This window comes from Dendrobium catenatum, unplaced genomic scaffold (assembly GCF_001605985.2).
Source record: "Dendrobium catenatum unplaced genomic scaffold, ASM160598v2 fragScaff_scaffold_1680, whole genome shotgun sequence".
NCBI lineage: Eukaryota > Viridiplantae > Streptophyta > Magnoliopsida > Asparagales > Orchidaceae > Dendrobium > Dendrobium catenatum.
In genome coordinates this window covers 169270-185171 of record NW_021320142.1, presented here as the reverse complement: position 1 = coordinate 185171, position 15902 = coordinate 169270, and the positions used below count along the sequence as shown (strand labels likewise).

At 37.9% G+C, this 15902-nt stretch overlaps 2 protein-coding genes across 2 annotated transcripts in view; both read left to right on the top strand.

The window, feature by feature from the left end:
* Positions 1-1213: 1213 nt before the first annotated feature.
* LOC110104897 lies at positions 1214-6038 on the top strand. Its single transcript, XM_020834180.2, has 3 exons — positions 1214-1331; positions 4298-5415; positions 5541-6038. The coding sequence occupies exons 1-3, from the start codon at positions 1214-1216 to the stop codon at positions 6036-6038; spliced, it is 1734 nt and encodes a 577-aa protein (XP_020689839.2).
* Positions 6039-8265: 2227 nt separating this feature from the next.
* Positions 8266-15902, top strand: part of LOC110104917 (E3 ISG15--protein ligase Herc6) — an 8084-nt gene continuing 447 nt past the window's right edge. Inside the window, exons 1-4 of the mRNA XM_020834211.2 lie at positions 8266-8641; positions 9035-9251; positions 9587-9899; positions 15709-15902. The exon at positions 15709-15902 is cut by the window's right edge and continues 447 nt beyond it. Coding sequence (XP_020689870.1) covers positions 8322-8641; positions 9035-9251; positions 9587-9899; positions 15709-15902 — 1044 coding nt within the window. The 5' untranslated portion in view covers positions 8266-8321. The remainder of the gene's footprint in view (positions 8642-9034; positions 9252-9586; positions 9900-15708) is intronic.

The window sequence follows — 15902 nt, the reverse complement described above, 5'->3', positions numbered from 1 at the left end:
TCGGTCATTTCTGTGCTCGACGTTACCTTCGCCCACGACCCCGAAGAGACCAGCCGGTCTATTACTCCAAAGATGATCTCGAAGGCTTGCCGGAGAGTCGTTCTCCGGCAGCGGCCGCCGGAGGGGGCATCCCTGCTGGCGGCTCAGCCATTCATGGGGCGGCTTAATGCTAATGATTGAAAATTTGATATGTTTTGTTTGAATGTCTCCGTCGTTATATTATAGCAAATGATTGTATAAAATGATTGAACCACGGAATTCGAATCTTAAATTTTCAGTAATAATGTTTCAGATTTAAATAATCTTATCAGTCTCTTACAGTCTCACTTCTAAGAATTTACATCCATAAAAGTATGACAATCTGAGAAGGCATTTGCACAAACATCTTAGACGCGTATAGCTGTTTCTTGATCGTCTACTAAAAATTTCAGTTTTTAGCAGCATATTATTGTAGCGATTTTCAAATGGCTGTTGTAGATGATCTATGGAAGCAGTTTAAACCGCCACTTTTGATAAATGTACAAAATCTACTTCCTCAAGCACTAAATCGTTCAATATGCGATAGTAGCCCTGCCCCAATTCTTTCTTCCTGCACTTCGTTCTTCTCTCCCGGCCTTTCGCCCCACTATGAATCTCTTCATCCTTCACTTCTTACTTCTCTCCCGGCCATCGATTTAAGCTTCCCTGGCGATCTATAGTTTCAATCGAGTGTCTTCCTCGGCCTTCGTCGCGACCGGGCCTCATCTGTCGAACAAGAAGGCATATCGAAAGGCTTTCATCAAGAATCATCACGATAAATGAGTGGATCCAGATCAGGCAAGTGATTATATGGACTTCAGTGTTATGCAGAAGTGTTTTGGTTTCCCCCTCACGCAAATTCGAAATAAACCTCGAAGATTGGAATATTTTCTATTAATGATTTACTTGAATATAATATATAGAGAGATCTTGATCACTTAATTTAATAGAACAATGCCTTATAGGGGAATTTTTATTGCCTCAGGTTATCTGATGTAGAGATACATCAGATAGCCTATAATATATCGCCACGTGCTCTTATTCTTTACCGCGCGGCCCGACGACCTAACCCGAAACGAATCCGGGATTACTATGTTCGCGTATTGCTCGGTATTTGCTCGGTATTTCTAGGGACTACTCGGTATTTGCTCGGTATTGCTCGGTACTACTCGGTATTTGCTCGGTATTTTTATCAATGACGCCAACTCCAAACTCATCTCCCGCCCGAGTGCACCGCGGCCGCCTCAAATCCTTCAAGAACAGTTTTGTTGGAAGTAAGATGCCTACCGAAAGAGAACTGGACCTCGGCGAAGGCATCAAAGGCAGAGGGAAGTGAGGAATTTGAGAAGAGTGTAGAGATATTAAAAGAATCGTTCTTTTCACTGGCGGAGGGAGTCTGCCTGAAGGCTTGGAACAAATAGGATTTTTTTTTTTCAGATCCAGCAGTTTCCATCCAACACGATACATTCTCTCTACATATGGTTTGTTAATCACCTATTAAAAGTGATTTCCCGATTTGATTGTTAATCTTTGTCCGCCGGAAGGCATCGTTGGCGGAGCGAGAAGAAGAGGATAACCTCTCCTCTTGCTCTTCTTCCGTAGAAGAGTAGCTTCTCACGCTGCCCGGCAAGAAATGCCGCAAATACCGAGCATCTGAAGCTCCGTCCCGATCTCAAGCGAAGAAATGCCGGAAATACCGAGCAAATACCGAACAATACCGAGTAGTAACTAACAATACCGAGCAACACCGAGCAAATACTGAGCAAATACCGAGTAGTCCCTAGCAACTTCGTAGAAATACCGAGCATATTTGTTCCGGGTTGGGTCGTCGGGCCGCGCGATAAAGAGTAAGAGCACGTGTCGATATATTATAGGCTACCTGATGTATCTCTACGTCAGGTAACCTGAGGCAATAAAAGGGCGAATTATTACGTCCGGTCACCTGACGTCCGGACATTCAATCCAGATGTGCCATGTCACCCAAATACATCGGGGCCCGGTGTATTTTGGCTACGTGGTCCGTCTGGATTGGTGTCCGGACGAATCCGGACACCGGACGTAATAATTTGCCTATAGGGAGAGGCAATGTGAGAAGTTCGACACCTATAAAATTCGTAAGAAGACCTGTAAGACGTTCGACACGTGCAGAATCTCTACAGAATCAATTATTGTTCTCTTGATAATACAAATCATGTAATTTTTTCATAAAATTTTCTTTTAATCTCTGCAAAAGAATATATATGTAAGCATTTCTCGATCTCTTTGCATTAGTCTGCTATAAGAAGAGAAGTTGCAGATGCTTTCATAAATTTCTTTTCATTGTTAGCAACTTTCTCCAATCCCAGCTCAGTTGATCTCAATTTATTTATTTCTAAGTAATGCTTTGTTGCTAATATTGTAGTGTAGAAAAAGATGATATTATGCCGGGAATTATTTGGTTCGGTACACTCCTCTACGTTCGGCCACCAACCTTTTAGCGTCACGTAGCACGAAGAAAAGTCGCCGACCCGACCCGCTGTTTTTTGGGTTCTAGTGCGTGCGTTTTTTTAATTCCTTGACGAACCGATCAACATTCCATCACCTTTTGGATATATTTTAAATATCTAGCAAATACCGAGTTGTACCAAGTTTTTTATAGCAATACCGAGTAAATACCTAGCAATACCGAGCAAATCCCTAGCAATACTAAGCAAATCTTGAGCAAATACCGAGTTTTTTCTAGCAATACCGAGCAAATACCTAGCAATACCGAGCAAATCCTTAGCAATACCGAGCAAATCCTGAGCAAATTCTGAGTTGTACCGAGTTTTTTCTAGCAATACCGAGCAAATACCTAGCAATACCGAGCAAACCCGTAGCAATACCAAGCAAATCCGGAGCAAATACCGAGTTGTAGGAAAACTCGGTACAACTCGGTATTGTATAGTTTTGGTCTTCACAGAGCGGTATTTCTCATTTTTGCAAAAGCAATACCGAGCAAATACCGAGCAATACCAAGAAAATCGCGAACATAGCATTCCCGGGTTCCGCTCCGGGTCAAGTCGTCGGGTCGCGCGGTAAAGAGTAAAAGCAAGTGGCGACATGTTATTGGCGGCCGAACGTACCTCTACGTCTGTTCCTCATTTTTACTTTCCTTTAATTATTTTCATGTAAAAAAAAAAATTACTATCTAAAAATGTCCAATTTTTTTTTTTTCCTGGACACTCACAGCCTCCCATATTTTTCCATTTTTCTAGGAGAAGGCATGCATAATGTGGAGTATTTGAGCAATTGAGCGTGTTGATTTTATTTTCCAAAATTTCTAGGAAATTAGCTATTATTTAAACAGCCCTTATGTGAACTGAAAATGGTTTAATTTCAGCAATATATTATATTCTCTAGCAAAGATGAAAAATATTAACATGATTGATAATAACTTTTTAGTTTGCGGATTTTATTTATATCAGTTTTTTTCGTTTTTTGAGATTAATTAGTGAATTATATAAAGATACATGTACGTTTTCCTTTGGAAAGGTAAGAAAAAATAATGCCTAGCTTTTTCAATTTGTTGTTTTTGCTAATTGAATTTAATTATAATAACATTTATTGGTGTTCTCTAAAGAAATTAAGGGCACTTTTTGCCTTTAATTTGCTTCAGTTTTCATATAGGAATTTTATTATCCATCTGTAAATCATGTCAAATAAAAGCATTGAAAAGATTTTTTTTTTTTTTAAATTATGGACTTTTGTGACGATTATAACAACCACAAATCTAAAAATTTAGTGGTAGTTATAAATGCTTCAATAGCTCCAGATTTGTGGCTGTTAAAATTGTTGCAAAAAATCCTTTCCTGCTAGTTGCAAAGCCATTTTGCTACGAAACCAAATATAGCAGATATGTGACAGTTTTGAAACCGTTGCAAATATTTTTGTGGTGTTTATCATCGCCATCAAAGCCTATTTAAAGTGTTGTGAATGATTTTTTTAGTAGCATCATGCATGACTAAATCCAACGAATTTCCACACCAATTACATGACATTTCAGCAGCATTGTCATCCTGCATCAAATTATTAACCATTCCTTGAATGTCCCTGCCTGTAGCGCCATGGGGATTCAGATGATGCAAGAAGTATAAATATAGGAATTTCAATGTATATGTAATCTGTTAGCTGACATTGTTTCCTCCTGTTCTATCTCACAACTTTACCGTTGTCAGAGAGATTATTTGAAAATTGTTAAATTTATTAAATATTTTCACATTTGTAAAAAAGTTATAAAAAAACTTTGACGTTTCTCCAGAAAATCAGATTCCGTCAAACACTTCAACGAACCTTTTCCTTTCCAAATTTTATCTTTATCAAGCTGCTTCTACTACATCACCCAAAGAATATAAAATTCTTACTACTGACAATGATGTGAATGAGTTGGTTAATCAATTGAAAGGGAATGTACGTGTTGAGATTGTAGTTGCAGTTCAAGAAGATGATGGAAATGAACCAATTTCAAATCCTATGGAGGTTGTAAGTGTAGACGAGATGGTTGAATGTTCCATTACAAACATGGGTGCTAAAGATTTAGAAGTTGGCACACTCTTCAATGATGCAATAACTTTCAAAAACGCTCTGCGATCAATAGCCATTAGAAATAACTTTGGTGTTATAATTAAAGCAAGTGATAAGAAACGTGTTATTGCAACATGTTCTTACCAAACATGTCAATGGAGAATTCGGGCATCCCTTTGTGAAGATACTCAGTCTTTCCAAATAAGGAGAGTAGATGGAGTACATACTTGTCCTGGTGTTAATCGTGCAGGGAATAGACTCGCCACATCTGCTTGGGTTGCTAATGAAATTCAAGATTTAGTGAAGAGACACCCAGACATTCCACCGAAAGAAATCAAGAGCAATCTAGAGAAAGAATATGGTTTATCAGTACCTTACATGAAGCTATGGAGAGCAAGAGAACAAGCCCGTGATGCAATTTTCGGTTCAGTTGATGATAGCTACAAATGGGTTCCAACATTGAAAGCTGAATTACTTGAAAGAAATCCGGGGTCACATATTACATACACATTTGATAGTTCTGATCATGCCTTTCAAAGATTTTATGTAAGTTTCAAAGTGTGTGCTGATGGATTTCTTAGTGGTTGTAGACCTCTTATAAGTGTGGATGCTTGCCACCTTAAATCAAAGTATTTGGGTATGCTTCTATCAGCAAATGCACTTGACGGCAATAATGGTTTATTTAATATAGCTTATGCGGTTGTTGAGACAGAATCAAAACAAACATGGACATGGTTTCTTAGCAATTTGGGTGATACTATTGGTAGGAACTTGCATCCACTAGCTTTCATATCGGACATGGAGAAGGGTTTAGGCGATGCTATAAGAGAAATTTATCCAGAAGCAGAGCATAGAGTATGTATTCGTCATTTGTGGAAGAATATATAAAAAAAAATCCATTGCAAAGATGGGCAAAAACTTCAAGGGTTGGTTTGGACAGCAGCAAATGCTTACACAACACAATTGATTTTAATGAGAAGCTTGCTGAGGTATCGAATGTAAGTCCAAAAGTTCACTCATACCTACTCTCATTACCTTACAAGTGGTCCATAAGCCAATTCATGATAGGGATTAACCATGCCGCCAATACTAACAATTTTGCTGAATCATTTAATTCATGGATTGTTGAAGCTAGAAATAAACCTGTTGTTGACCTGGTTGATATCATTCGTGGTATGCTTATGGAACAAAGGGATATGCGAAAAATGAATAGCATGACTTGGCATCGAGAGTTAGTACCGCAAGAGGAAGAGTACATAAGGAATATTACAACCAGGAAAGATCATCTAATAGTCCGTCAATCAAGTGTTTGGAAGGCTGAGGTGGAGGGCGTACATTCAAGACATATTGTTGATGTTGAAAAACGAGAATGCACTTGTAGAGTGTGGGAAGTGACCGGACTTCCATGTATCCATGTCGTGGCGTTCATTGGCATGAAAGAACACCCATTGTGGCATTCATACATTGATGAACACTAGTATGTAGACAGGTAAAAATAAACTTCATTAAATTACTTGATATTGTTAACATGTTGCATAACTAGAGGATGTCATAATGTATAGGTATAGAATTGCATACGATGGAGCAATTGCCACGCTACCTGGGAAAACTCAGTGGAGAGTAGCGGATGATGTTTTCCAAATTGGAGTGCCAAATTCATCTAGACCAAGGGGTAGGCCTCGAAAAAGAAGACTACAAAATTTCTTGGAGAAGGAGAAGAAAGCTCATAAATGTGGTAGATGTGGTCTTTGGGGAATCATCGAAGTACTTGCAAGAACTCGTTGCAAAAACAGAGCGACGAGGGCACATATTCTACACAGGATGGCATCACGAGACAAGATAAGTTGGCAAGCAGAAGGAATGTTGATGACAGTGAATTTGAAGAATATGAATATTCATATCTTGATGGTTTATAAATGCATCCATGAAAAGGTTTTTGTATGAATCATTTTATTTTTGCATGAAGTTTTGGATTTTGTATGAAGTTCATTTTGTATTAGAAAATGTTCATTCTGGTACTTTGTATGAAGTTCTTTCGGGGCTTCAACTCTGAACAACAAAAATGTTCAAATTCTAGTACTTCGTTCACGTTTAATAGAAAAAAGAGCGACAATGGACCAACTGTAAGTTGATTGCTGAACAGCAAAAATGATTCTCTTCAAGTTTATTCGTTCACGTTTTATGCCTATGGTTGTTATGTTTTCCAATCCATGCTTGAGATCTCATCAACTCGATCATCTCTTGATGACCAAATCATTTCTATATCAGGTGGAGTCTAGTGATATAATGTTTGTTTTGCTGCTTTGTCGCCTTTGGAGGACAAACAACTGACCTTGGAGATGTTACAAAAATTAAGCTTTGAGTTGTTACATGAGTTTCTGGAACTTTTTTCACTGAGTTAGTAGAGCTGATTTTGCCCCCCATTTCACTAGTATGATTGCACTTTGATAGAATGATTAGCTGAATAGCTTTTGTATAATAATATGATGACATAGAATTAGGTATTGACAGGAATATACCAAACAACACAATTTAATCAAAACATCATTTATACCAAAAGTTTGCGAGATACAAGTTCTTTAATGAAGATACAACACTTACGCAAAATACACTTACACACTACAAACACAACAAAAGTTACGCAAAATACATCCTAATGATGTTCCATTACAAACATTGTTACGCAAAATACATCCTAATGATGATGTCGATAGCAACTAACATAATAAAGACTTTCATCTGAAATATGAGCAGGTCCAGCTTCTTCAAACCTTCTCATCTATGCCTCTCCAAGCATAATGTGTGTCAAGAGAAGGCTCTTCTAATTCATTTATCCATTTAAAAAAATTGCAGTCGTCATCTGTCCGATTATGAATGCACCTATAAAATTGCTTGCCTCGATTAAGTCCTCGGTAGCAAGTGTACACTACACACTTCAAATGACAGTGACAATAAACTTGAGAATGCTGCCGTATTTCTTGCCTAACAGAAGAATTTACTGAACTCATTGGGGACGGAATACGGCAGAGAATCTGTCAAATATGAAAAAAAGGGATTCTGTAAAATAAACCTAAAGCATATTTTGTAAAATAAAATGAAAAAAAACCTAAATTCTATAAAATTCTGAAAAAAAATTCTGTAAAATACAGTGCCAATAAACTTCATCCATTTTGCTTGCTTCATAAAAACTTAAAGCAGAATTTTGAAAGATCGCGAAAAAAAAACCTGGATCACTTCGAACTACCGAGCAGATTTCTGTAAAATACTGTGACAATAAACTTCATCCATGTTGATGCTTGCTTTATCAACAATGTCCAGCATATTTTGAAAGAAATAAAAAGCCGAGACGAAAACGACCATAAAAAGCAAGACAACAAAATGCGGCAAGGTACCAAACCTTCGGAGCAGATGCAAAGGTGATGCAATTCGACGTCACGAGAGAAACCCCTTCTTCCGTGAACACACCCTGGATCACTTCGAACAACCGAGCAGGACGGAGGGGATGCAGCGGAGCACGGGAAGGGAACAGCTCGCAATTTTGGGAGATAACGTCGTGACCTAGATAAACGACGGAGTGGTATATTTGAGGTTATATTTGTGTTAGGGTGGTGTAAATGAAATATTTATGTTTTAGATGTTAAATATGTAAAATAGGTAATATAAAGTGGTATGGCCATAAAAAACCCTTAAAAATTTCCTTCTAGAGACCCTAAGGCGATCGGACTGGTGCTATCGAGTCCACGCGGTCGTGCAAGATCTCTATGAAGCGAAGTTTGTTAAACGGCGCCCGTCTCCGCACTTGTGGAGGCGCCATTGTCGTCGCCGCCAGATCCATATGCAGTGGCGGATCTTGGAGATCCACCTCTGTTTGGAGTTTTGGGGATAACAGCAATGGCGCCTTGGGAATCTCCTCGCCGCTGCTCGACGCCTACGAGCCCACGAAGGTTCCATCGCTCCCTGCCAACGTTACGACCATTGCCTCCGGCCACTACCACTCCCTCGCTGTTAATGCTGACGGAGAGGTCTGGGCTTGGGGTAGAAACGAGGAAGGCCAGCTCGGCCGTGGGCTCGACGCGCCCAGGTCCGTCCTTTCACCATTTTTCTCTCGCTTTAAGCAACCTGTCTGTTTAAATCAATTCAAGTGTGTTCCTTTCAATCAGTTTACAGCGAAACGTTTCTCTGTTGATTTGTGCGGTAGCTTTGTTTATGCACGATTTTGATTTGATTTTCCATTCGAATAGTTTTATGGAAATTTTATTGAGGGATTTCTTTAACTTTCGATGGAGATGTGCTACGGTATGAAGTTGAGCTGTTGTAGAAGTGTATGCATAGATACGTACTTGAGTATGCTGAATGGGATTGTCTGGATGTTTAGTGGATTATCTTAAGTAGTTCACTTTTTCATGCTAATTTATAATTCCGCAGCCATGCTTGTACGGTCTCTTGTTCTTTTAAAGTTTGTATTTATATACAGAGATAAATGGAGACAACCAGAAAGGGTTTTGGGATTGGATGATGTTAATGTCCAAGCTGCATATGCTTCTGGCGTGGTTTCTGCTGCTGTTGGGGATGATGGATCCTTATGGGTTTGGGGTAGATCAAAAAGAGGCCAGCTTGGTCTTGGTAAAGGAGTCACAGAAGCTGTTAAGCCAACCAAAGTTGAGGCACTTTTAGGACATGAGATATGTAAGGTGTGACTTTACAAATGTAGAACGTTGAATTTGTGCAGTTAGTCCTGTTGTTGATGCTTAAGAATTGTAAATTATGTAGGACTGGCATATTTATTTATTGGAGGTCACTACTGGTGTGTATTTATACTTCTCATAATTCTGAGATTCTTGTATCTGTAATGCATTGCTTCGACAAATTTCTGCTACATATGCATTTGCAAGTTGCATATGATGTGATGCAATGTTTGAATTAACGGTTTAATGCTTGCTTTCTATGCTAAGCTCATAAATATATGATTAGTCAAACTGAATCTAGTAAATAAAAGAGTTCTATGTGTTATTTTATCATGAAACAGGTATCTTTTGGATGGGGACATGCATTGGCTTTTACAAGAGATGGGAAACTATTTGGCTGGGGCTATGCTGAGGATGGAAGGTTAGGGAAGATGGGGGAGGCATTGATCAGCTCGAGTGTGCAAGAGCCTAATTTTTATAGCTCCTTGGACAAGTCCGTTTCTATGTTTGATGTTGCTGAGAAACTTGTTGCTGAAAAGATGGAGAAGGAAAATAACATGCCAATAATTTGGGCGCCTTCTCTTGTTCAAGAACTTAGTTCCATTGAAGTTTCTGATGCAGCTTGTGGTCTTGACCATTCACTTGTTCTCTGCTGTGAGTTTATTTTGTTATTTATTTTATCTCTCTGTGAATTGCTTGTATTTATCATTTGTTCCCAATTTAAAGGTGCATATGCTCAAATGATTATTTTGTACAAAATAAGCTATTTGAATTTTATTCACATCCTCTTGTAACACATTCATCAGAACAAAAAACGAAATTGGTTAAACATAACAACAAATTAAGTAGATATTATGTTTATGTTTCACTCACTATGTAGACGCAATTGCTCGAAAATAGTATTTCAATCATCCCAAAATTTTTATGGAAAATATTTTTTGCAAATAGTATTTTATCTCAGAGATGCCTTTTTATTCACTCCTAATGGTATGATGTCATTAACATAAACAGTTAGAGATAGTCACTTTTTATTCACTCCTAGTGGTATGATGTCATTAACATAAAAAATTAGAGATAGTCACCTTAGATGGTTTGGTCGCATAAAATAACAGCCTTCCGATGACCCGATCATGAAAGTAGGTGCATTAGATTTGGCCTATGTTAAAAAAAGTAGAGGTATACCTAAAAAGATTTGGTTAGAAAATATTAACAATGATCTTTCTTTACTAGATTTAAATGAGAATTTGACTCTTAACAGTATACAATGGAGAAAAATGATTCATATAGCTGACCCCACGTAGTTGGATAAAGACATGATGTTGTTGTTATTGTTGCTAATGGTATGATGTCATTAACATAAACAATCAGTATGACAGAGCCTGAAGGTGAATGCCTAACAAAGATAAAATGATATTTAGTACTATTGCGAAGCAAAATATCAACAAGGATTTTGCTGAACTTTTTAATCCAACCAATGAAGTCTGCTTAAGCTCATAGATGACCTTCCCAAGTAGACATATGCGGTTCCCTCGTTGGGCAAAAAACCAAAAAAATTGTTCCATTTAAACCACTTAATTTAGTTCATCATAAAAGAATGCACTAATTGTGGACAATCTTTGATTGATGGCCACTAGTGGATTCAAAGAGAGTTATGTGATACAGCGTATCCTTCAAACATATCAAATGATTTTATAAAAACTGAAGCGTCCATAAACTAATTACAAGAAGCCAAAAATGGCATAACCTATTTGAATCGAGCCTGTTTTTAAGCCCCTTTTAAGTACATTTTTTTTATAGCAGAATTTCTCTTACTTTTAAAATTTTGAATAATTTTATTAGATTTTTACCAAGAATACGTTTAATTTGAATGTTATTTAAGATTGGATTTGATTTTAGGGGCTATTTGGTTTGCTGAAAATAGAATGAGTAAAATGAATGCAATTGAAAATAAAATTTGAGTGTTTTGTATGATGAAAAATGAATGCAGTGCAAAATCCTAGTGAATTCATTGTTTGTTCATTACTTCATTTTTGATGTGCTGTAAAATCACCTTATTTTGGCTGAATTCCTTTTTCACTGCAAGCCAAATACGTTGTTGCCATCCATCACTGTTGCCCACTCGCCACTGGTCGCCAAGCATTGAATGACTGCCCGTCTTCACCACTATCACCACCCGCCATCACTGCCGCCGACCATCCACTTGCATTGCTATCGTCGTTTGCCTCTAGCCGGCCGCCTCCACTGCCAGCAGCTGCTACCCATCGTCGATCGCAACAATCGCCTGTTAACTGTTTGCTAATCGCCGGTGATAAGCCGCTAGCTACCTGTAATAGCCCAAACTCTTAACTATCGAGATATTGTCAACTTTGGCTTAAGGGCCTCACAGTTTTGTTCTATTGGTGTAACTTTTTCCAAAAGATCACCCATCTCAGGATTTCTCCGGGATGAACACGCTTAACTACGAATTTTCTTATTGAAATTCCAACAATTACACCAAAACGTGCCTCAATATTTAAGAGTTTAGCTTCTTTTACTTTAGGGGTTCATCACCAGCCAACCGCTGCCCGCGATACTAGTCGCCGGCTGCCATCCACTACCATCATTTTATATTACATTGCATTAATTTTACTTTAAGCCAAATAAAAAAAATCTCTTACATTTTACTCTCATCCAAACAATTTCAAATATTTCAAATACACTATATTTCTTTTAAACTATTTATTTTACTCTTCATGTCTTTTTCAACAAACCAAGTAGCCCTTAAAGTTTGGCCATATCCTTGCAATCCAATTTCTATAAATAAGAACTCATTGTTAGAAGAGGCTCCATGATATAGGTTTTATTTGCTTTTCTTCATACAATTGCTGCATCTGGAGGGCTGGTTTGAAATCAATTGGTTTTAAATCTTTTATGATTCCCTTAGAACTACAACGCTCATAAGTAGATTTGCGTGTCACACAGAGAATTTATCATAGGATTATGAATGTTTGAGTCATGTCAACTCTATTTGTCTTCATTTTATTTTGGCATTATATCCGGATATGTTGTTCATTGTGTTATCCTCTGGACTATTAGATATCAACATGTTTGGTGAGTTGGTGATCATTGATAACAAAATAAATATTTCATTTCAAAAAACAAATTACTATGTTTATTTTTTCTTTTTGTGGAAATCCGGAAAGCAACACTGTCAGGTTCCAAGTTCTGGATGAGAAAAGTGGAGAGTTGCGTTAGGTAGTCGACAACCAGCGTAAAACTTATCGAATAATCATGACATGAATCATTTAATATATTGCGTTACTATAATACATTGCGTTACTATGCCTCAGATCGCCTCCATTCTCTCTGTTCCCTTCATAACTTCCCCTTTCCCAAGGGGGTGGTTCCCCCCAAGTGTCCCAATCATCCCTTCTACGTTCATACTTCATACCCTAGCATTTCTTTAAATTCCCACATTCTTCTCTCAAATTCAACACCCCTTTGATCATAACAAACCCCTCCCCTTTCAAATTCAACGCCCTTTGGTCATAATTACTCATTTTCCTTTCCAATCTCGGCTCTCTCCTCTCTAAATTAGCACATCTTCGTTCTTGCCCGACCTCCTCACGCCTCTCCTCACATCTCTCCTCACATCTCTCCTCATACCCTCTGCTCGACTCATCCCTAGCAATAGGCTCTAGGAGAGGTATTCTCTCTTCCCCCTTTCAAGTCACGACATCCTGATCTCCCCTTTGTCGGATTGGCTTAGGGGTTTTCCCATCTCCCTGGCTGTCGACACCTTCCTTTCCCTTCGACGGTGATATTTTGGTTTGGCCCTCGAGCATTTTCTTTAGCATCTCCTCCAAGATGGAAAATTTCGAATCGAACTTATCATGGATGGATGAAACTTCTTTTTTTAAATCTGAAACTTGAGTTTGGAGATCTAAAATTTCAGATTTCATTTGTCCAATCTCCACTTCAAGGCGTGCCTCTAACACATCCATTTTCTTGGTTGCCATTTATGCCCGAATTTTTGTAGAAATAAGCTGAACTTCGACCTTCAAAAACAATAATTTTTTTTCTTCGAAATCCCAAGAACAACTGTTGAAATTCACCAAAATGACCCACCAAAGGTCCAAAAATAGCTCTGATGCCAATTTGATCGGAAGTACTTGAATATTTCAAATAAAACCTAACACTATTGGTAAAAACAGCAAAAACAGTCCATAACTCCAATAGAAAACAACAAATACAATAATTTTATTAGAAAATATGAGGAAAAACATTTGAAATTCACTAATAAAAGAAGAAAAACAGCAAAATACAATTGATCCTCTATTCGAGAGGAGGATTGATCTCTCCGAAATCTCTAGACGCCGCTAGAGCCCAAAAGAAAACCTAAATCTAGGATATCTCAAATTTCAGCCAAATTCAAGATGCTTTAACCCTAGGAAAACAAACTATTTAATGCATACAAATCAAAAGGAAATCCGTAAACAGTCCCTTCATTCAATTTCCCTCCTAAACTCCCGTTCAAAATCCTTCCTATTCGGCTCCCTTAAACTTGCCGAAACGTTCAACTTTTCTTGGAGGCTGAAGAGTTCCGCCCAATTGGCGTAAGCCGGTCCCGTCGGGCCGGTCTAACATGTTCCCACCACAACCTATGAAAATGAGATGTGACAATCAAGCCTCTATTACGTTGCTAAGAATTTATCCATCATGATAGAATTAATTATGTTGAGATCGATAGACATTTTATAAAGGAGAAGATTAATCAAGGAATCATCTATATTATTTGCACTCAGCAAAAACTTGAGATTGTTGGTATTCTTACGAAAGCTCTTAATCAATCACAATGTGATAATTTTATTTTCAAGCTTCGGATGATCAATTTATATTCTCCGCTTGGGAGGAGTATCATTTTGTTTTTCTTTGATAAAGTTCCTTAAAATGTATCAAATAATGCTTGGGAGGAGTATTAAACTACTTAAATCAATCTCTCAAATTCAGCTTAAACAATCAACCTGAGCACCCAAGAACAACTGCTCAAATTCACCAAAATAGCCCACTTAAGGTCCCAAAAATAGCTCTGATACTAATTTGATAGGAAGTACTTGAATATTTCAAATAAAACCTAACACTATTGATAAAAACAACAAGAACAATCCACAACTCCAATGAAAAACAATAAAAAATAGTAATTTTATTGGAAAATCTGAGGGAAAACACTTGAAATTCACTAGTAAAAAAAGAAAAACAGCAAGATAAAATTGATCCTCTATTCGAGAGGAGGATCGATCTCTTCCAAATCTCTAGACGACGCTAGAGCCCAAAAGAAACCTAAATCTAGAAGATCTCAAATTTCAGCCAAACTCAAGATGCCCTAACCCTAGGAAAACAAAGTATTTAATGCATGCAAATCAAAAGGAAATCCCTAAACAATCCCTACATTCAATTTCCCTCCTAAACTCCCGTTCAAAATCCTTCATATTCGGCTCCCTTAAGCTTGCAAAAACGTGCGACTCTTCTTGGAGGCTGAAGAGTTCCGCCCATCGGACCGGCTGGACCGGTCTAACATGTTCCCACCACAACCTAGGATAATGAGATGTGACAATCAAGCCTCTATTATCATTGCTAAGAATTTTATCCATCGTGATAGAATTAAATATGTTGAGATTGATAGACATTTTATAAAGGAGAAGATTAATCAAGGAATCATTTATATTATTCACACTCAACAAAAACTTGAGATTGTTGGTATTCTTACGAAAGCTCTTAATCAATCACAATGTGACAATTTTATTTTCAAGGTACAAATGATCAATTTATATTCTCAGCTTTGGAGGAGTATCTCTTTGTTTTTTTTTGATAAAGTTTCTTAAAATGTATCAAATAATGCTTGGGAGGAGTATTAAACTACTGAAATCAATCTCTTAAATTCAGCTTAAACAATCAATCTGAGCACCCACCTGCTGCCAACTTGCAATTGCACTGCTGCTGCCCTTCTTCCCTGCCATGCTGCTTGCCCTCTTGCTGGGTCCAGTTCTCCACGAGGCTGCACGGCTCCAGCTGCTGTCACTCTCAAGGTTCTGTCTGCCAGCCCTTGATTCTTAATTGAGACAAATTTATTTCCTGCGTTACTATGATGCAACAACAACAACAACAAACTTTTATCTTATTACACAGGATCCTGCATTACTACAATGCTTTATTAAAAATTGATTAGCAAATATCATTCTTATTTCTTGCTTCCTTTATATGTGGCTGGTTATGGTCTTATTATATAATTGTATTGCTGTTTTTCTATTCTAAGATGACTTGAACACCTACAGATTGGACTTCCTTTGAACCTTTTTGAACAAGAAAAACATACTATTCTTCTCTATTTTTCAACAGTTTTCTACGAACTTAGAACCTCCTAGTAGAGACTGGAAAGCTGAAAAGCTGCATGGCTAATCCCAATTGAAGCATTTTCATATTTCAGGTGATGGCACTGTATTTAGTTCTGGAGATAACACACTCGGGCAGTTGGGGAGAGACACAGAAGGAACCAAAATGCTTCCTGTACAGATCAACAACTTCCATCCTATTTCTCTTGCAGCTGGGCTCGGCCACTCTCTGTTTTTATATCTGATACCTTCCAAGGGAGAAGCTGAAGAAGCCACAGGTATTCTTTCA